The sequence below is a fragment of the Vespa mandarinia genome, chromosome 8 (genome assembly GCF_050613455.1).
Source record: "Vespa mandarinia isolate Hongniang chromosome 8, ASM5061345v1, whole genome shotgun sequence".
Taxonomy (NCBI): Eukaryota; Metazoa; Arthropoda; class Insecta; order Hymenoptera; family Vespidae; genus Vespa; species Vespa mandarinia.
The window spans coordinates 5357501-5382500 of NC_140817.1; the positions used below are offsets into that span (position 1 = coordinate 5357501).

Here is a 25000-nt window from a genome sequence, read left to right on the forward strand (position 1 = left end):
GAGAAAGAAATAAAGTAATAAGAATTTATTTTACTTTTTGTAATATTTCGTCGATTGAAATGATAATTTTTAATAATATCTATCTATAAAGTAGATAAGATAGATAATTTTTTTTTTCTATACTTATCAATGATAAACAAATATATAGATGTATAATTATAAATATCAATTGATATAATACTTTTTTAATAATATAATAATTACGATGAATGAATTGTTTTCTTTTAGATTAATACACGCATCCGACTCGTGGGGAAAAAAAAAGAAAAGGTTGTATTGTTGATTAAAGAAATATCATAATGTCGTTTGGGAATATTTCGTTGATTTAGAAGTATGCTTTTTTTTTTTTAATAATACCTATCTATCTATAAAATATAAGATAGAATTACTTATCATATATTTAATATATCTATATACTAATGAATGATATTAAATCGATATAGAGATATAAATATCGATTTATATACTCGATATATAATACTTTTGCGATTTTAAATATCGATATATAATACTTTTGCGAAATATAATAGAATATGTAAGTACCTCAGTACTCCCTTAGTTTCGACGTCTATGCGTCTCGTATTCCTCTCCCCTTCGTAACGTCGAAGCAGACGCTTTGAGAAACTGCAAAGCACATGAGAAAGAGAGAGAGAGAGAGAGAGAGATAGAGAGAGAGAGAGAGAGAGGGCGTAAAGTACGGCGCTTTTGATATTCCGTCATGGCGATCTTCACGCTCGCGCCTTGAAGTCTGAATTATTGGCCGCGAAGAGCGGCGCCCCTTGTCGAATGGTATCCGAGCGTGACATAGGGCGTCAAAAGTCTCTCTTTCTCTCTCTCTTTCTCTTTCTCTCTTTCTCTTCTATTCTCTCCCCCTTTCCCTTCTGACACGACGTAGCACGTGCCTTCTCTCTGTGCATACGTATGCGCAAACTCTAAGAGCATCACCGTTCTCTGAGACTTTCTCGAGCAGATCCATATAGTATTACCAGGAACGGAAAAGAAGAGAAAATTTTGAATCTGTCTGTGCATCCGGACTAAAGGGAATAGAGAACTTTCATTTCTCAAAGAGATATAAAAATATTTTATGTAGTTACGTTTCTGTATGGGTTAAGAGCGAGAAAATATAACCAGGAACGTCGAAGTTAATACCATGTGGATTTAAATATATCTATATATATATATATATAAAAGGATCTATAGATCTAACGAGAAAAAATATAAATACTCAATGATTCGCAAGGATAAGTAAAGGGGATGATAGAACGTACGTGTAAGTTACAAGTATGAAAATATGAATCGTATGTGAATATGTGAACAATGAAAAGTACAACTAAATTTCATTTCTTCTTCCTTTTTTTCTTTTTTTTTTTTTTTTTTTTTATTTTTTTGTACTTTTACAACTTTTCTTTTTTAACAGTACGTGTGTGCGTTTTTTCAAAGCCCTTTTTATAATACACTTAAATATTTCATATTAATATATACATAATTAAATCTCTATATTCTTTACAAAGACATTCATATCGTATTATATTTTTTAATCTAACATTGAAATCGATTATTGAATAATATATTTCCTAGAATATTTTGTCATATAAAATTGTCTACGTGATATTTCTATGGGAATTGTCTGTGGATAGAGGAAAAGAGAAGTAAAAGGAAAAAAAAAAAAAAAAAAAAAAAAGAGAAAACAAAAAAAAAGGACAGAAAAAGAAAAATTCCAACGAGTCGTATCTTCCATCTTGGTAGTATTCAATGTCGTTTCGTTGGCGAAGTCACGAGCGATAAAAAAAAAAAAAGAAAAAGAAAAAGAAGAAAAAAGGATAAAAAAGAAAAGAAGAAGAAGAGGAAGAAGAAGGGGAAAAAAAAATGAGAGGAACACCGAGAAGGAGTCTCTCGTATTTCCTTGTCGGATGGTATTCGAGCGTGAACTCGATCCAGGGCGTTAAAGGTCTTCGGGATAAGGGTTGCGCGAGTACCGCGGAGAGTATTCGCGAAAAAGGGCTCCTCTGATACGACTGCGAAGCAAACGTGGAAACGAGAAGGATGAAGAGAGAGAGAAAGAGAGGAAGAGAGAGAGAGAGAGAGAGAGAGACCAAGAGAGATGTTGAATCTACGAATCGTAAACTCGAGAGAAATGCAACCAAGCAAAGGTATTTGAGAGGGAACGAAGGTACTAGTAGAAAATTTCACTCTTGGTGAAATTTTCGATTGATGAACGTGAAAATCGATGAAAAAAAAAATATATATATATATATAATTCCATTTCTTTCTCGAAATTTGAATATATCGAATTATTCATAAATTCTTTTAAATCATAAATCAATTTACATATGTAAATATATTTAATTCGTTAATCGTCATTCCTACATTAATCGCTTTGCTTTATAAATCGCTTAACAATTCGCATTTTCCATATTTATCTAATAAATTTAAAAAAGATATATTATTATATATATTATTAGATAAAATCATCATGAATTGTTTAACAATCATATAAGAATATTATGAAAATCCCGTAGAACTTTAATATACGTTTATGTTATTTAGGTGATTATCTTTAACTATCTTTCTCACTCAATCGTTCATTCGTTATCTTATATTTATGCGATTTTCAACAAGGAACATGCTCGTACAGTCACGTGTATTCTTTTGATACGCCCGAGAATCTTATATTTCCGATTATGCACGTTCCCTTTTTTATTAACATACATACATCTCGTATGTATATCTCTGTTGTATATACGTGCATTAAGTCATCCCGGCGATTCCCATTATCGTAACTAATGGAGTCGGTGATACACAAGGAGTGCTTTATGAATTTAACGATTCCAACAGTCGTATATAAAAGAGTCGTCGATCGTAAAATCGTATCGTGTATATGTGTGTATGTGTGTATATATATATATATAATATTTTAATATATATGATAATCCGCACGTGAAATAGAGACAGATAACGGCTGCGTAAGGTTTCTCAAGGATATTTTTTCTTTCTTTCTTTTTTTTCTATTTTTTTTTTTTTTTTTTTTTTTTTTTTTTTTTTTTTTGACGAGAAGAGAAGTCATGTTGTATTTGACGAAGTAAATGAGACGTCGCCAAGAGGCGACACGGTCTCGCCGTTGTCTATCGAAAGGTCTCTCCCCTTGTCTCCGAAGCTGGCATCGATCATCCGCGTTATCGACATCTCGATCCATTTCGAACCGGTCGGAGAACACTGGAGAAGAGCTTGACATCACAGGAAAGATCTAGGAATCTTTTGATATCCTCGATCACGCCTCATCGAGTTCGAGAATGAACGCTCGTCGAATGTGAATCGAATGCGCTCGTTTTCGATTTACCCTTATGGTTTTTCAAACAAAAGAAATATCGATCGACTATTCTTTTTTCTTTCTTCTTTTTTTCTTTTTTTTTTTTTTTTTACTTTTTTGTTTTTCTTTTTTTCTTTTTTTCTTTTTTTTTTCTTTCGAAGACGCGTAAATGACAATGATGAGTAACTGGAGAACATTAGCGCGTTCCTATCATAAATCGAAGAAAATGTGTAAGATAGATAAAAAAAAAAACAATTGAAACAATAAATTGTTTACTTTGTTTATTTTAATATTTTTTTTCTTCATTTTTTTTTTTATTTATTTCTTTTTCTTCTCTTTTTATTATTCTCAAAGAAGCAAATTTTATATGAAGAGAAAGAGAGAGAAAGAGAGAGAGAGAGAGAGAGAGAGAGAGAAAATATGAATTATTCGAATATATGAAAGATATAAAAGGATTTTCTCTTCAGAACAACATTTCTCAGTATCAATTCCTTTGGCCTATCATTCTTGATTCCTGATTTTCTTCTTTCTTCTATTTTCTTATTTTTCTTCGTCGTTCTTACCTTCCTTCCTTCCTACCTTCCTTCCTTCCTTCCTTCATTCTTTTCTTCCTTTCTTTCTTTCTTTCATCCTTACTTTCATGGTTTCCTTTGAAACGTCTTAGAATTCAAAGAATAATCTCGACTTGAAATCGTATCACGCTGTAGTACGTCATGCGTTAGCTCGACGACCACGGGGGCCCCTGCTACCTACTCGATGCATATTGCATGGGCCACAAGTGGGAAAAAAAGAAAAAGAAGAGGAAGAAGAAGAAGAAGAAGAAGAAGAAGAAGAAGAAGGAAAGAGACGGAAAATAAGAGAAGATTCAAGCGTATATACCTTCCGTCTTACCGTAAATGGAGTAGCCCCTTCTTCCGCCGGAAAAGTCTTCTCTCTTTCTCTTTCTCTTAAAAACAAAAAAAAAAAAAAGAAAAAGAGAGAGACAAAAAAAGAAAAAAAAAAGAAAAGAACGAACCCGTATAAGAATCGAAAGTTTAAGCGTTTAAAATGAAATCTTACATTTAATAACATCATGGATAAATGGGAATTAAACGTGATAATACGGGTTAAAAGTGAAATTTGATTGAATGATTACGGAAAGTATAATATTGAAAATATTGATTATCGGTGTAATAGAATAAAGAGGAAAAAAAGAAGAGTAGGAGGAGAAGGAGGAGAATAAGGAGGAGAAAAAGTGTAGAAGGAGGTGAAAGAGAGAAAGGGGGAAGGTTAAGAAAACGAGTAAGGAGCCAAGGAGATAAACGGATAACTAATGAGGACTTTTATGGGCGGGCAACGTTATGTACGCAAGGCAAAAGAAAATTTACACGTAGACGGTTATGTACTCTTGCATAATTCGATCTGCCGCGGCAGCTTATAATTTCAATTTTAATGTCCCGGCACCGCGAGGTGCATCGCGTTTCATAGCTTCGCATAATCGAGCCGTTAAATCGGTACGGCTTCTGTGCTTGCAAATATGCCCACGAGAGATGTACGAGAGCCATTCGAAAATAGGCACATTCGTGTATATATATATATATATATATATATATATATATATATGTATATATAAACATATATACATACAATATACATGTAGGTACTATCTTCTTTTACGTGTACATTTCTATCTCGAGGAAATGCTATACTAGAAAGTCGTTTTATTCATAGTATCATAGTAGCATCTTGAAGTTTCGCTGTAATTGACCGGTTTTTCTTTTATTTTTTTCTTCTTAATTATCTCTTTTCTTTTTTCTTTTTTTTTTCTTTTTTCTTTTTGCTTTTACATAAAAAAAGAAAGAAAAGAAAAAAATTCAAATCACAGAAATCAAATTTTAATTCAATCGATTCGTTTTATATTATTTCCATTAATTAAAATGTATTTCACGTAACGATCGCCGATTTGAAAATTTTACGAGAGTTAACTAAGCTGAGAAATGAGGAGAGCAAAAGAAAGGAAAATAAAGAAAAAGAAAAAAAAAAATATATATATATATATAAAGAAAAAAGAAAACAAGAAAACACGATCGTTTCAACGAGAAAAATCGGTCCCCGCTTTCTTCGCGTCTCTTACGACTCTTCGTATCGTTTATGTTCGTGCAAAATTCATGACAATTTATTTTTCTTTCCCTTTTTTTTTTCCTCCTTCCTCGAGGATTAGTAAAGTTAAGTTCGAACGTTTAATATATAAAATGGACTTACCTTTTCTCGGTATTTTACGATCGTAGTTAAAGTAATAAATACTTACGTATAGTAAATGGCATGATAATCAAGAAAAGCAGCAAATCGATCGTAAAAGATATTATTGATTTTCCTTCAACGTCCATTCTCTTGACCTCGAATAAAAAATTTTATAATGATAAATTGAACTTTATCGAAAGGTGAAAGAGGAACTAAGCTGGGTCGTTATGAGTAATCGACAAACGTATCTATATTGTCAAAATATATTCAATGAAAAAATCATCTTGTAAAATTAGACAATCGTTCCATTCGTTACAAGGATATTAATAATAGAAGTAATAATAATAATAGTCGCCATCATCATTATTACCTGTTGTCTAAAACACGACCGCTACCGAATGCAATTATAACCCTACAACCTATAGCGGTGCCTTAAGAAGAACTCGAGGAACGTCCTTTATATACAACAATTATGATAATTACGTCAAGGATTTCATCGCTCGTTCATTTCTTCGAGCAAGAAAAATCGCGATCGGTATTGTATTATAAATATCGAGACGAAATTACATCGTCGACGAAATTCAACGTTTCGTTTGTTTCTTTTTTTCTCTTTTTTTCTTTTTTTCTTCTTTTTTTGTTTTTTTTTTTTTTTCTTTTTTTTACATTTCCTTTTATTTCTTTCCTTTCACGTGTTCAGAAATCTACGAGCAAATGTATTCCGATTGATCCAAAATCGATATATTAGATACTCACACGTTATGTATCACTCGTCGCGTGAGATGATTTTGTCGGGGGAAAAAAAAAACAAAAAAAAGAAAAAAGAAAAAAAAAAACAAAAAGGAAAAAAAAAAGAAAAGAAAGGATGTATCGAGAAGTATCGAAACGTCGAATTTCAGGGCAGCTCGCTTGCATCGTAATCGTTTTATCGGTTAGCTAATGCTTTTGCGTTTTTTTTTCCATTTTTCTTTCTCCTTTTTTTTTTCTTTTTTTCATTTTTTTTCGTTTTTTTTTTTTTTTTTTTTATTACCTCTGAGCGATTACACCAATAAATAGACATCGTTAGCTAATTACATTGCTTTCAGCAGTAAGGCTCCCTTCCTTGGCATCCTTAAGAAATAATTCCCTTCGGTTTAAGCGAGACGAAGCTCTCTTTTTCTATACAACAAAGGATGTTCACGGACGTTCGCCGATTAGGACTACAATAAATACAAGGAATTTTCTCGACTATTTTCGATTATCTTTTCCTACGAAGTTATTATTCTTCTTTTTTTTTTTCTATCTATCTTTCTTTCTTTCTTTCTTTTTTTCTTTCCTTCCTTCTTTCCTTCTTTCTTTCATTCGTCTCCTTTTTAAATTTCGTAACACGACACAAATAGAGTTTCTATAAATCGATGATAATCTCCATTGGTACTCGATTGGCCGGTATTCGTTCCCACCGATTCATCGAAAGAGAAAGGAAACTTTTGCACGAAAGGGGGATTTATCGAAGAAAAAAGAAACAAACAAACAAACAAACAAAAAAAAAGAGTGAGAAAAAGGAAAAGAAGAAGAAGAAGAAGAAAAAGAGAGAGCAAAAAAAAAAAGAAGAAACAACGAATCGCCTTTTGGAAGCGTCGAGCCAGACCTCCTCCTCCTCCTCGTCCTCCTCCTCCTCCCTCGTCCACCTCTCCCCCTCCCCCTGCCTGCCCTTCACTCCGAAGAAGAAACTAGTGATCATTTTGTGTCATTTCTTTTCTCCTTCTTTTCTTTTCTTTTTTTGTTATTTTTTTTTGGTTTTTTTTTGTTTTTTTCTTTTGGTTTTTTTTTGTGTTTTTTTTCCGTTTTTTTTTCGTTTTTTTTTTTTTTTCTTGCTTTGAATTGAATTGTCTTCGTCAATCGTGCAAATTCCAATGGTCGATCACGCGCAATCCAAAGACGCCAGGGATGCCGGACTATGGGGACCACCTAACATGAAGGGAGGGCTCATCGGTGGACCACCACTTCCGCCGCTGTTGCCATAAAGTTCGAGATCACCCAAGGAACCTCCGTCGACAACGCTATCGCACTTGTCCGATTTTCCTTCTTGCTTCAATACCATACGTCGCCATTTGGCACGTGCATTTTGGAACCATACCTGCGAACAAAAAGAAAAAAGACCAAGGGATACGCTCGGATAAATAATTTCATTTTTTAAATATTAACATTCGTGATTAATAAATATTATAATCATAATCGTAAGATAATTTCTACGAGAAAAGTATATCGTTAATGTTTTTACTGTCGTACGATGAAAAACATTAGTACGATCGAAAAGAGAAGGTATAAAAAGTGAAAGAGAACGAAAAATGGAAAAAAGAAAAGGAGAGAGAGAGAGAGAGAGAAAAAGGGAAAAGAGAAAGAGAAAAAAAGAAAAAGGAGAAAAATAAATAAATAAAGGAGATTCACGGAGCATGATTTATGTCGGCGAGATGACCGCACAAACGATTCGCTTCATAACGCGATGAGAAGAAGCAAAGGGGGAGGGTCGATCCGCGGCCCGTCAAAGACACCATTGTGTCTCCTTCCTAACGAAATTCGTCAAAGTCGTCGAGAGATTCTATTTCCGCGCGAGTCGCGTCAGATTCTCGCTTCGGAGCTCTTCCACGAGGTACGATATTCCAAAAGGGATTTATTAACTAGGTCGACCGAATACTAATACGTAAGATCTTTAAATGAATACGCCTTTAAAGATTCTTCATCTTATATCTAAAACCTATCCTAAGGTATATCGATTTTAAATATATAAGTATTACATATATATGTATATTTGAGTGTGTGTGTGTGTGTGTGTGTGTGTGTGTAAATATATCTATCCAGAGTAAGAACGAGATAGAAAGAACGAGACATTTGACAAGTACGATAAATATGACGAGAGAATAAGAGAACCCAATAAGAAAATAGAAAGAAAGAAAGAAAGAAATAAGGAAAAAGAAAATGGAAGTTTGAAAGGACGAAAAAGGGTTTCCCTTTTCTCATAGAGCAACGAGTATATAACTACATCGTCGACACAATAGTACAATATATAACGAAAGGAAGAGGATAGTAGGGGAGAAATCCTCTTCCTCTTTCTCGCTCTGTACCTCCCTTCTTTCTCTTCGCCCTTCTCCTCACCCTTTCCTTTTTATTCTCCCGATAGATAAAAGACGGCCGTGTGCTCTCGATGCACGTCGCCATTTTCAAGATAGTCTCCTCCCCCGCGAACCGAAACAGCCACCGAGCTGCTGCGACGTCGACGAGAAGCGGAGAAACGAGGAGGACCTCTCTCTCTCCTCCCCCTTTGCCTTCGAAGGACGGACGGCCCTGCGCGCGGTCGCGCGCGCGCGCGCACACCCAACTCGCGTCTACGAGAAACCGTTTCTACGTTTCCTCCTCTTTCTGTCTCTCTCTCTCTCTTTCTCTCTCTCTCTCTTTCTCTCTCTCTCCTTGTATGTATATAGATATACTAAACGCAGCCGCGAGCGAGTATTCGTGCGTTTCGCGATCAATATCAAGCAAGATGGCGACCAAGAACCCTACGCCGCGTCGAATACAATAGCTTCCTCCTCCTTCTCCTCCTCTCACTCTTTCTCTCCTTCTTCCTCTCTCCCTGTATCTTTGACTCTCTCCTCTCTCTCTCTCTCTTTCTCTTTTCTCTTTCTCTCTTTCTTTCTACCATCGTCGGTACTCCGCATTTTCTTTTTCTCTCTTCTTTTCCTACCGCACTCGACGCTCCAAGGACACCTCTCTCTCTCTCTCTTTTTCTTTCTCTTTCTCTTTCTCTTTTCTCTCTCTTTCTCTTTCTCTTTCTCTTTTACTCTTCTTCACCCTTTTGAAAAGCATGCCTTTCACGATTATATCGGGATCACGTCGATGTTTTCTACAAGTCGAAACCTTTCTCTTTTTTTTCTTTTTTTTTTTTTGGTTTCTTTTTTTTTGGGCTTTTCCTTTCCTTCCCTCTTTCTTTTCTTCTTTTATTTTTATCTCTTCTTCTTCTTCTTCTTCTTTCTTCTTTATTATTATATAAAAAAAAAAAAAAAAAAAGGAAAAAAAAAAAATAAAGAGAAAGAATTCAACGTGAAAGCGTTAATCAAACGCCGAGTTATGAATTCCAAAAAAAAGAGAGAGAGAGAGAGAGAAAGAGAGAAAAGAAAAAGAGAGAGAGAGAGAGAGAGAAAGAGAGAAAAGAAAAAGAGAGAGAGAGAGAGAGAGAATGAGAATGAGACTCGATACGCTTAATAAATTCTCTTGCGGAGGGTTTCTAAGTATAGATTACCAAATATCCATGCGACAATGCGTAACTACAAAAATATATCTTGCGTCTGGCGTTGAACGAGCATGTATGTATGTATTAGAGAGAGAGACAGAGAGAGAGAGAGAGAGAGAGAGAAAGAGAGACAGAGAGAAAAAGAGAAAGAGAGAGAGAGAACCAAGCGAGAAGATGGATAGTCGGTGGTTCGTCGTTCATGTTCGCCCTTTTTGAAACGGGTAGGTAGCAGCCCTATAAAAATATTCACGCGGGAGAACGCGTAGAGCGCGCGTGCTCGCACTCGAGCGCACTCCTCCCAATTAGTGCGGCACGGACCGGCTGCCGTTGAGTTAAAAGAACCGCGCGTCCGCGTGATATTTCCGTCGACGAGCCCGTGGCCTTTCTCCGTAATTATGGCCCTCCGTCAATCCGGCGCAAGTCAAAATCTACGCCCGGCTAAGTTTTGTCGGACGGGACTCGAGTGCGACGAGCTTCGGTTCTCGCACCTTCCCTCTCGGCCTCTCGTCCTCCAACCTTCAACTTTCAACCACCAATCTCCTCGTTCCCTTTATCTATCATTTCATATCTCCACGTCTCGTCTCGTTCGCTTCGTTATGATCATTCACTTGATAGTTAAATTCTTCGACAATTTCGATATTGATTTATCATCTCTTATCATTTCAACGAGTGATCATAGTAATAATATCGATATCTATTCTATCTTATTTGATGCTTGCTGATGTTTGCGATTATTTCTCTTCTTTTCTTTTTTTTTCTTTTTTTTTCTTTTTTTCTCTCTCGTGCTTTTCTTTTCCTTTTTTTTAATTTTAATTCTTTGTCAATGCTATCGAGAAGAAGAATGAACGAAAATGAAAATAATTCCGAAACCGCAAAAGAACGCGTCCGGACATCGGAGGATAAGAAAAAGTGATTGGTGCTATCTGAATGATAGGGACGTTGGAAGGGAGATCTCGACCGCTTCCTCTTTCGTTTATCTTAAAGCGTTGATTTTTTTTTCCTCTCTTCTTCTTCTTTTTTTGTTCTTTTTTCTCTTTTTTCTAAATAGAATATTCTATTTTTAAACTTGATAAGTTTTAAAATTCGAAGAGATGAAAATTATCGCGATATTTGCACGAGTTTTACGGAATATATTAAGCAATGAGATATTTCCGTGTGAAGATATTTTTTCTTGTTATAAAGATGAACACTTATTGTGAAGTAGATTAGGATTGGTAGATTGGAAGAAAAAAGAAAAATGAAAGTTCATAATTGCGTATGTTTAAAAGATCCTCTTGTCTTCTTCGTTACATGAAAATATGTCGCAAGTATAAATATAGTTTTGCATTGGAACACTGAAATAGAATAACGAAATGTCGACGAGTAGTACTTCTTAGTTACGTTCTCAACGAGAACGTAGAAGCTTCTTTTGGATGGTTGAAACATTAAGGAAAATTATTTCGTTGGACGTCGTTATATGAGACGACGACGTTTAGAATCATTCTCGATCAAAGATATAAGATACGGCAACGGTGCGCGTGTTTACATTAACAAAAATAATTTATAAACGCTCTAATACTCGAAACATTTTCTAATAAACGCCGGACAATCGTGAAAGTTTGAAAACGTTCTACGTAGATACGAGTCATCGAGAAGAAAGTTTCTCTTTAACCAGTTGGCCAATCTGTTCTCGGTAAGTACGAACGCGTTACGAAATTGTAGAGAAGCCATTTTATTCATAAGTCATTCAAAATCGTTTGAGAAATTATCTAGTAGATACCAACGTAGATATGAAATATATCTAGCCAAGTCCGTTGTTACCGTTCGATAGTCGAGTAGCTAGTGCGTTAAAGAATGCTCTAGAAAAAAAAAAAAAAAAAAAAAAAAGAGAAAAAAGAACAAAAAAGAAATAAAGAAAAGAAAAAGGAAGAAGAAAAAAAGCAGTTCAAATGCCGTAAAGGGACGTGAGAAAGAGAGAAAAGATTCTCGATCTATCTCTTCCTCTGTGCGCGTGCGTTCGGATAGCATGCTCGCGGAATCATCGTCCGCGACAGAGAAAGAAAGAGAGAGAAAGAGAGAGAGAGAGAGAGAGAGAGAGAGAGAGAGAGAGGGAAGGGTATTAAAGCTTACCTGCAGTACCCTTTTTGGCAAGCCAGTTTTCTGGGAAAGCTGCTTGAGATCCTTCGCGTCGGGATTGTGATTGATCGCGAAGTAACTCTTCATCGTCCTTAACTGGTGATGCTTGAAACTCGTCCTCATTCGTTTTGTTCTACTATTGGAGCCAGGTATGCCTGGAGTCCCAGGACCGCCTCTTCCGAAGGGCATGTCTATATAGTCGGCGTTCAAGTCTGTAAACGTAAATCGAATCACTTTGATTAGATTTCCACCTAGAATAGTCGTATCTTTTTTTGGTTAGAATGTACATTTTCGAAAGTTAAAGATAAATCCGAAGAGTTAACACAACGAAGACGAAGAAGGTAAGGACTATCGTAAAGGCAAAAGGGATTGGCTATAGTAAATACGTAGTTAGGTATATATATATATATATGTATATACATACATACATACATATACATATATATATATATATATATATATATATATCCACGGTAAAACGAGGTATCGTGCCTGCGAACTATTTGCTGCATAGAGTTGTAATTGGCCGTGTATCCAGCGGCCTTTCGCATACGCTATCACCCTTCTTGTTTGCACTCAAGGAGCTAATGAGCCGTGATACACATCAAACAGCGCTATAGACTCGTGGCGGGCAACAACGGCAAACGACGTACACTTCCGACGGTTCGTCCTATCGCTTTCGCTCTCTCTCTCTCTCTCTTTCTCTTTCTTTCTCTCTCTCTCTCTCTCTCTCTCTCTCTCTCTCTGTCTCTCTGTCTCTCTGTCTCTCTCTCTTTCGCGCGCGCGCGCTCTTGGAAACACTACGATCGTCGATGTCGGGATAACTCCATCGAACGATCGATCCTATCCTGCTACTGAGAGAGATCCGATATCCCTCTTGCCGCGAATCACAAGCTCGGAAACGAATGGAACGTAGATATACATACATATATATCTATCTATCTATGGTACTTACCAATACATACGCTTAGATTAAAACGATCGATAGATCCTAAGTAGTTACATACCTCTACATTTCAACGACGAAGATATAAATCCGCTATGAACCGCTTGAAATATGAAAAATGTTAAACCGAGTGAAAAGAGAAAAGGGTTGGCCATATACCGAAGAGAGATTGCGAGTTAGTAGAGAAGATTGCTAAGAAATCCAAGATCCTTTTCCACGACGACGAGCTAGGTAGATAGAGGAACTGGAGGAACAGGAAGGTAGAGGAAGAGAAGGAGGAGGAGGAGAAGGAGGAGGAGGAGGGAACAGGAGACAAGGCGACAGTGGTCAACCTCCTTCAGCGAAAAGGAAAAGAAAGGATAGAATGAGCAAGAGTAGAAGAGTGGTTTCACGTATGAGAGAGTGAGAAAGATAGATAGATAGATAGAGAGAGAAAGAGAGAGAAAGAGAGAGAGACAGAGAGAGAGAAAGAGAGATAAGAAGAAGAGACTCGGTCGAAGTTGTTGTTCCCACGGTCGGTCAACAATCGAAATTAAGTTCTCGAGGAGCTCGTGTCCGCGGCACTGCCCACGCGAGTCCGTCCAAGTACGCGCTTCCTTCGGGATCGGATTCGTGAATTTATGTCGTAGCGACAAATTTTATCAGGGTTCGGTGGCAAACGGCGCACGCCCACGCGTCCCATAAATCACGCGGAAAGGAGAATCGGATTCGTGTATCCGGAACAAGGGCTTTCTCTCTCTCTCTCTCTCGCTCTCTCTTTCTATCTATCTATCTATCTTACTCGCTCTCTCATTCTCTCACTCTGGTTTCATCGTCGGGCAAGAAACATTCGTTTCTTCGTTCGTTTCTCTGGGATTTCCTCGATCTACGCGAGTAGATATCCTACTACATTGAAGAAGGAGGAGGGGGGGGGGCAGGGGGAAACATGTATTGAAATCCTGTTCTTCGTTCTCACATATTTACTACTATATGTAGGTAGATATACGTATTGGTAGTACGCGTCGAATGGAATTTTGGTGCGTAATAATGATCTTGATCTAAACGCTAGTTTCCGGTTTAAAAGTAATGATAGATCGGAAGAAAGATTCGTCAAAGAAGGAAAAGAAAAAAAAAAACAAAAAAAAAAAAACAAAAATAAAAAGGTAAAAAAAAAAGAAAAAAGAGAAAATGGAAAGAAAAGAAAATCTTACGACGTTTCTTACGAACGTTCAGGGTATTTGGAAAACAATAGGGAAAAGAAAAGATAAAAAAAAAAAAAAAAAAAATAGGCGTAAGTAAATAGAAAGCTCACCGAGACTGGCGGTCATAGCCTCGAGATCTTTAGGCTTCCTTTTCCTTGGTCGTCCCTTTTGCCTCGGTGGTGGTACAACTGTTGTCGCTGCCGCTGCTCCATTGAAATAGGGTACCTTTGGAGGTGAACCGGCGTCGGGGACTGACGGCGTTGAGGGTTGAAGCGGCACAGGGCTTATATGACTGTGAGGATGTTGAGGGTGCATCGAATGTGGATGAGGTGGCCCATGACCGGCGACCGCAGCTGCCGCTGCCGCGGCCGCAGCGACCGTCGTATGATGATGATGGTGGTGGTGATGATGATGGAGAAATTCGGGAGATGGAAATTGTCCGGCGTAATGTGGACCCGGTGGATAAACAGGAACCGGTGGGCTCTGGGCCGGATGAAGTTCCGCGCCCATTTCATAATGTAGCCGACACAAAACTGTCCCGTCCCTCATACCGAAGTGATCGCCTTTTGTCAACAGGACCGCGCACGCCGCGCACGAAAAGCAACGCACGTGGAAAACCAAGTCGCGCGCGCGCATCACCAACTCCGAGGCGAGTATTGCCGCTTGGCATCGCGCACATCTCTTTAGGCTCCCAAACATCCTGCAAACATATAATAGAGTACGGTAAAGTTTTCGAAAACACCATAACCTCGATAGAAATCGGTATAAATATATATATATGTATGTATGCATGTATTTAAGTATGTATATTTATACTTGTGGAAATTAATTATATATCCGGTATTATCTAATTTGCTCGCTAATAATAACGATAATATCTAAATGATGATAATAATAACAGTAATATTAATATTAATATTAATATTAATATTAATATTAATAATAATAATAATAATAATAATAATAATAATAATAATAATAATAACAACAGTAATAGTAATAATAATAATCGTTGAAAAACAGAGCGGACGAGAGAGCAGAGTTGGTAGAGAGAAATTCAACGGCTTTTACCTCGACGAACGAAGTCGTTCCAATGCTAAACCCTCTTTCCCCTTTTTCAGAGCTCCGATATTGCCAAGATATCGAGCTGCCTTCGAGATCGCTGCTGGCAAGGCAAGGCAAGGCAAGACAAGGCAACGCACAACGTAGCGATGTAGAGAGAGAGAGAGAGAGAGAGAGAGAGAGAGAGAGAGAGAAAGAGAGGTAAAAAGAAAATAATAAAAAGGAAGCGAAAAAAAGAGAAGAAAAGAGAGAGAGGGAAAGAGAGAGACGCGTACGCCTCGTCGATATCGCGAAGCGAAGAGGACACGGCTTAGTAGCCGCGAAAGTAAAACGGCGGAAGGGAAGGAATATACCGATGCACCGGGCACCGTGACATCGCTACTGCATTAGCGGCACCCTGCAGTCTCCATTACCGAAGCCGGTCGACTATCTCGCTCGACATCCACCACAGCTACCTACCTAACCACCTATCTCGTTCTCCGCTTCTTCCAAATATATTGGCGTCCCCGACGCGGCCGTACGTTGCCGAAGAGAGCCTAGATAGAGACGTGTCCGATCTTATAACGCCGGATCCGAACCGCCGGCACAAGCAACCTCTACAACCATCTCCAACCTCTTCTACCATCAGGATATCCTGGGATATCCATAAGTACGTGACTATCTCATTTCTCTCTTTCCCTTTCTTTCCGTATTTTTCAAAAGTCTGTTTAACATTTCACAAGGCAGAAATCTTCTCTTCGTCGAGATCATTAATGTCAATCGGTAAATAACAAAAGGAGGATGTATACGATGAATGACCAAAGAAAGATTCTTCGATAATGTCATCGTCAATTGAAAAATCAGATTAATATCTAAGGGAAATTTTTTTTAGCACTGACTATCATTATATATTACGTAATACCGATTTCATTTATATCAATTCGAATTCTAAGATATTTATTATTACGATCGATCATTTTATTTGTATAATTAATTGTGGATCGTCTAGAAAAAAAAGAAGGAGAAAAAAAAAAGAGAGAGATTAATTTTAAGATATTTATTGAAATTCCTTTGTAATCTTCCATTTGACCTTTTTATATCGCATAAGTATTTGCAGTAATGAGTATTATTATTATACTACTGATCCGGGACTTTTATATGAAAAGAAACTCTCGAACCGTAAACCACAAGACCTAATCTAACGGATTAGTCCAAACAGGTCTCTCGTTCCGGAGGATCTCTTGACTTCAGACATATTGTTGTCATTTCGTGATCCTATTGACGACCCCAAAAGACTTCTCTCCCCTTCTCTCTCTCTCTCTCTCTGCTGGATCCTATTCCGCTGAGTACACGTAAAGCAGAGTATTTTCATTTAATCGGATCTAGTAGAGCGTATTGGTCGATCGATTGAGCCTGCTAGCCTTTGTGATGTACGACGTATTAGTGTACTACCCACAGATAAATCCTCGAGGTAAATTCCTAGTTTTCGCATGAACTTTGCCTTCAACGATTCGTTAGTTACCCTCAATAATATCTCGTATCTCGATTGAAACTTATCGATGAGAAACGTGAATAAGAAGAGAAAAGAAGAAGGAAGAAGGAGAACGGGGAAATGGGGGGAAAAAAATACAAAGAAGAAGATAAAGTGGGAACATTTTTTGGAATAAAGGATTCGAAAAAAGGAATGAAGGATCTAAGAGAAGCCATTATTAACGATTTTGCATATACAACTTAATTTTTACTTCTTGTGAATCACCAAACACCGTTTTCTTCTATTTCGTGGACAAAACACGTAAGACGACTTGACGTCTCAGGATGCTACCAGGTTCTACTCTTGATGAATGAATCGTAGCAAACGAGAATAAGCTCATTCACGTTTTCATCCGTTTCGTCTACGACGACGGAACATAAACACAAGTATACAGACATTTATATACACATTCTTATGGTTTATACGTACATACATACATACATACATAGGTACATACGTACGTACGTATGTATCTACCTACCTACATATATAATAAACACAATACATACATAAACACAAACATATTCCTAGGATCATGGGACTTGGGAAGAGAAGGAGGGAGATGGAGGAACGCCCGCAGAGTTTTACAAGATGCACCATATGCGATACATTATTATACAATGTGACGCGTATTCTAAGCTCCGCAGTGTATTTTCAAACGCCTAAACACACCGTTGCCACTCGCCACAAAGAGTCGGAAATCCTTTATATACTACGAGATTCGGACCACTCGCCGTGCGTTCGCACACTCGGCACCCGTGGAGCACGTGGATTCTCTTTCCTTCGTTCTTTTTCTTTTTTCTTTTTTCTTCTCTTTTTTTTCTTTCTTTTTCCATTCTTTCTCTCTCTTTTTTTCCTTTCTGTTTTCCTTTCTTTTTTCTCTCTCTCTCTTTTTTTTTTTATTCTTTTCTTTTCTTTTCCTTTCTCTTTTCTTCTCTTCTTTTTCCTTCTTCTCCTTCGTCCTCCTTCTCCTCCTTCTCTTCTTATTTTTATTCTTATTCTTATTCTTATTCTTCTTTCCTCTCGCCTTTCCCGTTCACGTTCCTTCATGCTTCTAAAGAGATACGACCGCGAGAACGTGCGCGCCTCCTCGAGAGAGGAGGACCGCGATTTCTCACGTACGAGAGAGGCTGGACCATTTCCCTCTTCCCTCTTCCTTTCTCTCTCTCTCTCTCTCTCACACACACACACTTAAACTCACACTCTCTTTTTCGCTGGTACAGAAGACGCCACCGAACTGGAACCGTCGTCCTCCGCCAGCTGCGGAGAGAGACTCGTCCCGACGAGTCCAACGACGAAAGGAAAGAATTACGCGTTCGGTTAACCGCATGAGTAATGATCGAAGATCAAGAAAAAAAAAAAAAAATCCCGATATAGTTCTCGTCGATGGTCTTTATGCGACCCACTCACGGTTCAAAAAAAAAAAAGAAAAAAAAAAGAAAAAGAAAAGAAAAAAAAAAAGGGAAAAGTAACGAAACGAGACGCGTGGAGGAAAAAAGATCGATAAAAATAAGAATAAATATAAAAAGAAAAAGGAGAAAAAGAAAGAAGGAAAAGAAAAGAAAAGAAAAAATGGAAAAAAAAGGTTCAGCAAGTTATAATCTACCGATTAGATCGACTTCGTTATCGATTATCGTACTCGTGATAATCGCGAAAAAAAAAAAAGAAAAAAAAAGAAAAGAAAAAAGAAAAGGTAATAAGTTCGCGTGTGAATCGTGCTACTGGTATATCTACCTAATACAAATTTCATAGCGGGTAACTAACTATATGTGAACTTTACGATATCGTGATACTCCGACATTTGTCAGTGAAACGATACATGGACGTCGAAAAAAAGGTAGCAAAGCTTTGCGTGAATATAATACGCATCTACCTACATGTTTTTCTCTCGGTAATTCTCGTATCTGTAAAGACTCGTCGTCCTTAATTTTTTTTTTTTTTTTCGAGAGAGAGAGGGAGAAAGAGAGAAAGGATTCATCTACGTCTTATTGTAAATTATTATTTTCGCGATAAAGCTTGTAGCGTCCAAATGCTATGCGCGAAATTTCTTCGCGACAATCGATAATTAATGGATATCTATCGATAAGCTATGCTCCGATCTAATGGTTTCGAGGAAAGAGAATGAGCAAGAAAGAAAGAGTGAGAGAAAAAGTGAGAGTGAGAAAGAGAGAGAGAGAGAGAGAAAGAGAGAGAAAGAAAGAGAGAGAGAAAATCTCGCTAAAACGTTAATGGACCTTTCGAATTGTCGATTCTTCATTCCTGACAATGATCGTTCATCGTTCAACGAATACGATTCGTTTTATCGACTTAAGTGTCAATAACGTTGTGTCGTGTTAACGCGCAAATAATTCGATCAACCATTAAATCTTTCACTTGGTATTGAGTATTGAAAAACATCAATCGAAATCATTGTTCTTTCATTAAGATAATTCATGATATTTCTGTTAATTATTTCCATTGGTATTCCTAATAAACAGAGACTGAATCAAATATTAAATTCGGATCAAATATATATATATATATATATATATATTGAATATTCCATATATAATAATTATTCTAGATATCAAAATTGGCTTGATTATGTACATCATTGATTTTATCAAAGATCGATTCATTTAGATAGAAATAAATTATGTTATTTTGATGAATGTTAGTTAAAGGATTATGAAATTGTTAAAAAAAAAAAAAAAAAAGAAAGATTATATAAATCATTTCCGATAACTATGATTTGTTAATTCACGATTATTTTACACTTTACGTAATAAAATTGTATCACATAATAAAAGCGACAAAGAGATAAAGAATTTAATGTCGATTAATGAGTACATTTTTTAATCAAAAGAAAAATGAAGAATTGCATTAGCGAAAGAATTTCAATGGATAAATGTCAATCGTAATGTTTGTTTTTTTCGTGTTCCAGTTTAATTTTTCCGTTCGATTTATTATATCATAGATTAATCTTATTAATGAACATATTACGAACGGATCATGAGAGAATTCTCGTGTTTTCTGTTGTGTAGTGCTTGTGACCGATCACAAGAATTTCTGTTTTTCGAATTTGTGTTATTCACAAAAAAAAAAAAAAAAGAAAATATGGCCACTGGATTAAGCTAACAATAAAACTATCGATCCTGCAATATGTTAACAAAGCTTTACTATTAATTAATCAATTATTTATTTATTTTCGATGAAAATATTCTTCTTTTTTTTCTCTCTTTTTTTTTCTTTTTTCTTTTCTTTTTCTTTTTTTTTTACTACGAAGCAACATTTAATTATATCCATACGATATTTATTAAACAATAATTCCATTTATTATTATTATATGTATATATATATATATATTTGCGATTTTATTAAATCGCAAGAAAAAAAGGGAAAAAGAAGAGATAGAGAAAGAGAGAAAAAAAAAGAAAAAAGAAAAGAAAAGAAAAGAGGGAGACCCATTCGTTCGATCGTCATGAAGCGAGAAAAATTCGTCGTCGACGGTGGCGACTGGGATGGTATCCCAATAAGAAGACATCGTGCGTAATATAGTGCTGTGATCTAGATTAATGCAAGCGTTGCCGGCAGCAGTCACGTAGCATCCCACGCACAGCGGTGTCCTCCCTGTTCTCGAGCGTACATATAACATCGAGCGGTAGCTCGTCGTGGTCGTGGTCTCTAGATTATTCGTAAGGAAATAAAAGCAATTTAAAAAGGAGAGGAAAAGAGAAAGAGTGAAAGTAAGAGAGAGAGAGAGAGAGAGAGAGAGAGAGAAAGAGACGGCAATAGTCAGTGATGAGAAGTAAGAAAGAGAAAGATATCGAATAAGAAAATGTTCAAATGCGTGGGTCGTGGATCGAAATCGATACTTCGTCATTGACATTACTCTCGTACACGTTCTCGATGTTCCCTTTTCTATCATTATTTTTTTCCTCCATTACAATGAAATCGCAAGAAGCGTGATAGAAAATGAAAAGAAGGAAGAAAGGAAGGAAAGAAGGAAGGAAGGAAGGAAGGAAGGAAGGAAGGAAGGAAGGAAGAAAGAAAGAAAGAAAGAAAGAAGAAGAAGAAAGGGTAAAGAAAAGAAGAGGAAAGGGCCCTTAGAACGTAACGCGATACTTTCTTAGGAATGTTTTATGCGGTGACATCGACGATAGCATGGCTGGAGGCGTAGAGACCCGTCGCAAAAGAGAAAGAGAGAGAGAGAGAGAGAGAGAGAGAGAAACTTCCCCGATAGGAGGGACCCCCCGCAGGGATACGCCGAATCCTCTTACGGTGCAACGATGAGCAACGAGGCAGGCACTCGTAAAAATTCTCAACGAATCCCCGTCGAGGCGAATGCCAAAACGGACCTTAACATCGGCGAATATCCATGTGCTATGAGAAAAGTACCAACGGAGGATCGAGTTTTATGGCGAGATTCGACGGCGTAAGTCGAACGATTATTCTCAAAAAGACGATGGAAATGAAAGAGAAAGAGAAAGAGAGAGAGAGAGAGAGAGAGAGAGAGAGAGAAAGAGAGAGCTCGTTTAAAGATATCGCCGGCCATTTCATTCGTCTCTCTTGGTATACGTCGATATAAAAAATGAAACCTTATATTAGAATACTTGTCGTACTCATAGATATATCTATACATATAACGGATAGATAATAAACGTGATAACGATAATAATAATAATCGATAAGAATGTGAATGAGAAGATGAAAAAAAAAAAGAAAAAAAAAGAAAAGTTAAAAGGAAAGTTAGAAAAAGAAAAAAAAAAACAAGAAAAAAAGAAGAAGAAAAGAAGAAAAGAAGGAAGAGGAAAAGGAATAAAAATAAAAGGCAATGTAAAATAATTTGTAAAATAATTGTAACGATTGTTTGGATTAATTACGTTTCTAAATAGAATCGTAAGATCAATGCGATCGATGAATTATTCTCTCCGATTATTCATCGTTATTCATTGAAATTTCATCGGGAACGATTTTAAATGAATTAAGAGAATTTGCGCCATGATGTTTAGAAAATGGAAGCTGTTCGCAAGAGGGTGGTACAAGAAGGAAGAAGCGTAGGCATAGCGGGGCGCCATTGTTCGTGAATCTGATAGGGAACGAGGCTCGCTCCTCCTTAAGCGATATCGCTTAAGGGAAAGGAGGTATCGTTCGTGTTCTCGCCATGTCGCCGAAGGGCCAGAGCCCTTTCTGTGATACATGAAGTGTCCCGTACGCAGGTGTTGCCGTACAAATACGGCAACTTAGTTATCTCATGGAATCTACTATATCGAGATATCCTTGCTTTCTTATCTCTTTCCTACCTCCCCCCTCCCCCACCTCTATCTCTCTCTCTCTCTCTCTCTCTCTCTTTCTCTATTTCTTTTTATTTCTCTTTCTCTTTCTCAATCTTTTTATTTTTTTCTCGAGATAAAACGTCCATCTATATTCGAGGTAATCGCGTATAATTCAAAAAACACACCAGGGATACTCGCGTGCGTTCATCGGTGATAACTCCAAGTGGCATTGGAACCATCTCAAGACTATAATCTTTCTCTCTCTCTCTCTCTCTCTTTTTCTCTTTTTCTTGTACACGTATACTATTCCTTTCTTTATAAACCGATTGCCATCTCACGTTTGATCTTTTTGCTGGAAGCAAACAACTTACAGTTACGACGAAAACAACAACACCTGTTTCGTAAATAAGATCCTATACGTATGTATATATATATATATATATATATATATATATATATTTACTATAAGTATATACATAGGCATATAGTATAAGTAATAAACTGATCAATTAGAAATATTGTAAAGATGGAAAATGATGGATATGATTTTCTTATTTCGAAGATGAGAGAGAGAGAGAGAGAGAGAGAGAGAGAAGTAAAAAAAGAAGAAGAGAGAAAGACGCCCACTCCTTCTCCCTTAAAGGGAGTATCCAACACTTCGTAGGATAACGAAGGCAAGGACATAACTCGGTGTCTCCACCGTGTTACGATCTTGGAAAGGGCCTGAGAAATAGCGCGACACCAGGACAGCTACCGATGATGCATGTCCTTGGAACGCGTTACGAGTCCCGCGTATTATGTTACTCGTTTCTTCTTCTTCTTCTTCTTTCTTTCTTTCTTTCTTTCTTTCTTTTTTCCTTTTTTTTCTTTTTTCCTTCTTCTTCTTGTTCTCTCATTTCTCTCTCTCTCTCTCTCTCTCTCTCTCTCTCTCTCTCTCTTTCTCTGTTTCTCTCTAGTACCATGTAAAACGTAGAAAGAGAAAAAGAGATGAACTAAGAGTGAGACTAAGACTGGAAGAGGTTAGGGTCGTGACTCTATCATATTTATGTCCTTGGCTACTTTTTCCTCGTCGAGCCGAAAAAGCAGGGCGAACGCGTCGAAATTCCAAGAGAAGATGGCTGGACGCGATAACGAACGGAGCGATCGTCGATACGGGGAGTCTCTCGTTATCGTTATCGAAGTCTAATCGTTTCTCTCTACCGTTTGTTTGTTCGTTCATTCGTTCATTCGTTCGTTCGTTCGTTCGTTCGTTCGTTCGTTTGTTTGTACATTCGTTCGTTCGCTTTTCGTTTTGCTCTTTTCTGGTCATTGGCCGGAGGAGTTGCCGAGGTGGACGAAGGGAAACGACTATGGTTCAACCTCCGAGTCACCAAGTAGAAGAGGATCCGACTCGTCGTATGTCAAACGACTGATCTTACTGATATCCTTCTCTTTTTTAAGGAGCATGCTTTCGGACAAAATGCGGCCCATGGGATTTCGTAATGTTTCGAGCTTTACGAGCGGCCGTTCTTAAAAGCCGTAAGCGTTCGAGATTTTTAACGTTCCAACCAGATCTTCTTTCATTTTTTTCTCTCCCCCTCTCTCCTTTTTTTTTCTTTTTTGTTTTTCTGTTTTCTCTCTTTCTCTCTCTTTCTCTCCCTCTCCCCCTCTCTCTCTCTCTCTCTCTCTCTCTCTAAATATATTTTATCGTTCGTTTAAAACACTTGTTGTTACTTTTAGGGAAATGTTAAAGTTTCTTATAGACACGAAGAATTATTACATATGTATAAAAAAATAATCTTTTCTTTTACTTTTCTTTTTTTCTTTCTTTCTTTCTTTCTTTTTTTCTTTCTTTATTTTTTTAACTTCAACAATAATTCGATTATTATACAGTTTATCATTTTTTTTCTTTTCTTTTCCCTTTAGTTGAATCGATAAGTCGTTAGATAAATATATATTTCTAAAATTATCAAAGCTTCGTCATTCGCAATAATGTGAAATCCTTCATAACGAAAGCATCTCTTTCAGTGAGAGAGAAAGAGAATCAAGAGGAAGAGAATCAAGAAGGTTAATGTTCTCTCTCTCTCTCTCTCTCTCTCTTCCTGCCCTTTCCTCATCTGCTTTTTGACTCTTTCTTCCACCGATGGAGATGGTACTCCGTCGGGCGTCTGCATCTTAATTACGAGGGCTAAATTATGAGCAAGCTCCCAGCGCTGAAATATTTGTCCGTTCACCGGCCGTGGGTTATGGCTCAATTACATCTCGCTATTTCCCGTTTGCACGGCGTTGATTTAAAGCGACCAAATGTCTACCAAAGCTTCGAGATTGTACCTGCCTCCTCCCCCCGTCCCACCGCCGCCGCCTTCTCTATATATCCTTTTCAAATCGTTCCTCTTACGCCGCTAACGAGTCACCTCTTTTTATTATTTTACGATTTCTACAAATATTATTTATCGTTTCTTACGACTGACGCTTTCCTTTTTTTTCTATCTCCCATCCCACCCCTCCCATCCCCCATTCTCCGCCTCATAACATTTAGACATTGTAATAATTCGATGTAAAAATGATATGGAATATCGCGCTTATTAAAGTCGATTTAAATCGTTCAAGATTAAATGCTGTTCATGCCGACGTATCGGTACTTTGCTATCTTTTACGATCTTACGAGCAGGTAAGAGGTAACAAGAAAAGAAAATGAAAAAAAAAGGAAAAGAAGAAAAGAAGAAGAAAAGAAAAGAAAAAAAAAGAAACCGGAAGAAAGTAAAAAAGGCCGGTTAACGATTAAATGTCGGATGACATTTATGAGCAAAAACGGTGAGAATAAAAGGCGATTTCTTTATATCTTTTAACGTCATTACAAATTCCACGATGGAAATTTCTTTTGCATTTATTTTCCTCTTACGAACTCATAGGCATAGAATTATTCCCGCATAATTTCTTATGTAATATCTAATTATCTGTTCATCAACAAGTGAAGTAAATATATACTTATATATATACATATATCTATATACATACATATATATATATATTATATACAAATGAGAAATGTTTTATAGACGAATAGTCATAGAAAAGTGAAATATTTTATTGTAAAACAATATAACCGCAATGATGTTACGTTCTCTATCTCATAGTGTTATATTCATAAGAGTAACTAAGCA

The 25000-nt window shown here is 36.9% G+C and overlaps 1 protein-coding gene across 2 annotated transcripts in view; it reads right to left on the bottom strand.

The window, feature by feature from the left end:
* Positions 1–5752: 5752 nt before the first annotated feature.
* The window catches only part of LOC118447784 (protein apterous-like), a 46264-nt gene continuing 27016 nt past the window's right edge, over positions 5753–25000 (bottom strand). The window contains exons 4-6 of one of the 2 annotated variants that reach the window (XM_035880138.2): positions 14141–14730; positions 11898–12115; positions 5753–7640 (exon numbers count right to left, since the gene is read on the bottom strand). In XM_035880138.2, the coding sequence (XP_035736031.1) occupies positions 7425–7640; positions 11898–12115; positions 14141–14730 (1024 nt within the window). In that variant the 3' untranslated portion in view covers positions 5753–7424. The remainder of the gene's footprint in view (positions 7641–11897; positions 12116–14140; positions 14731–25000) is intronic. The other variant, XM_035880128.2, reaches the window with a different exon arrangement.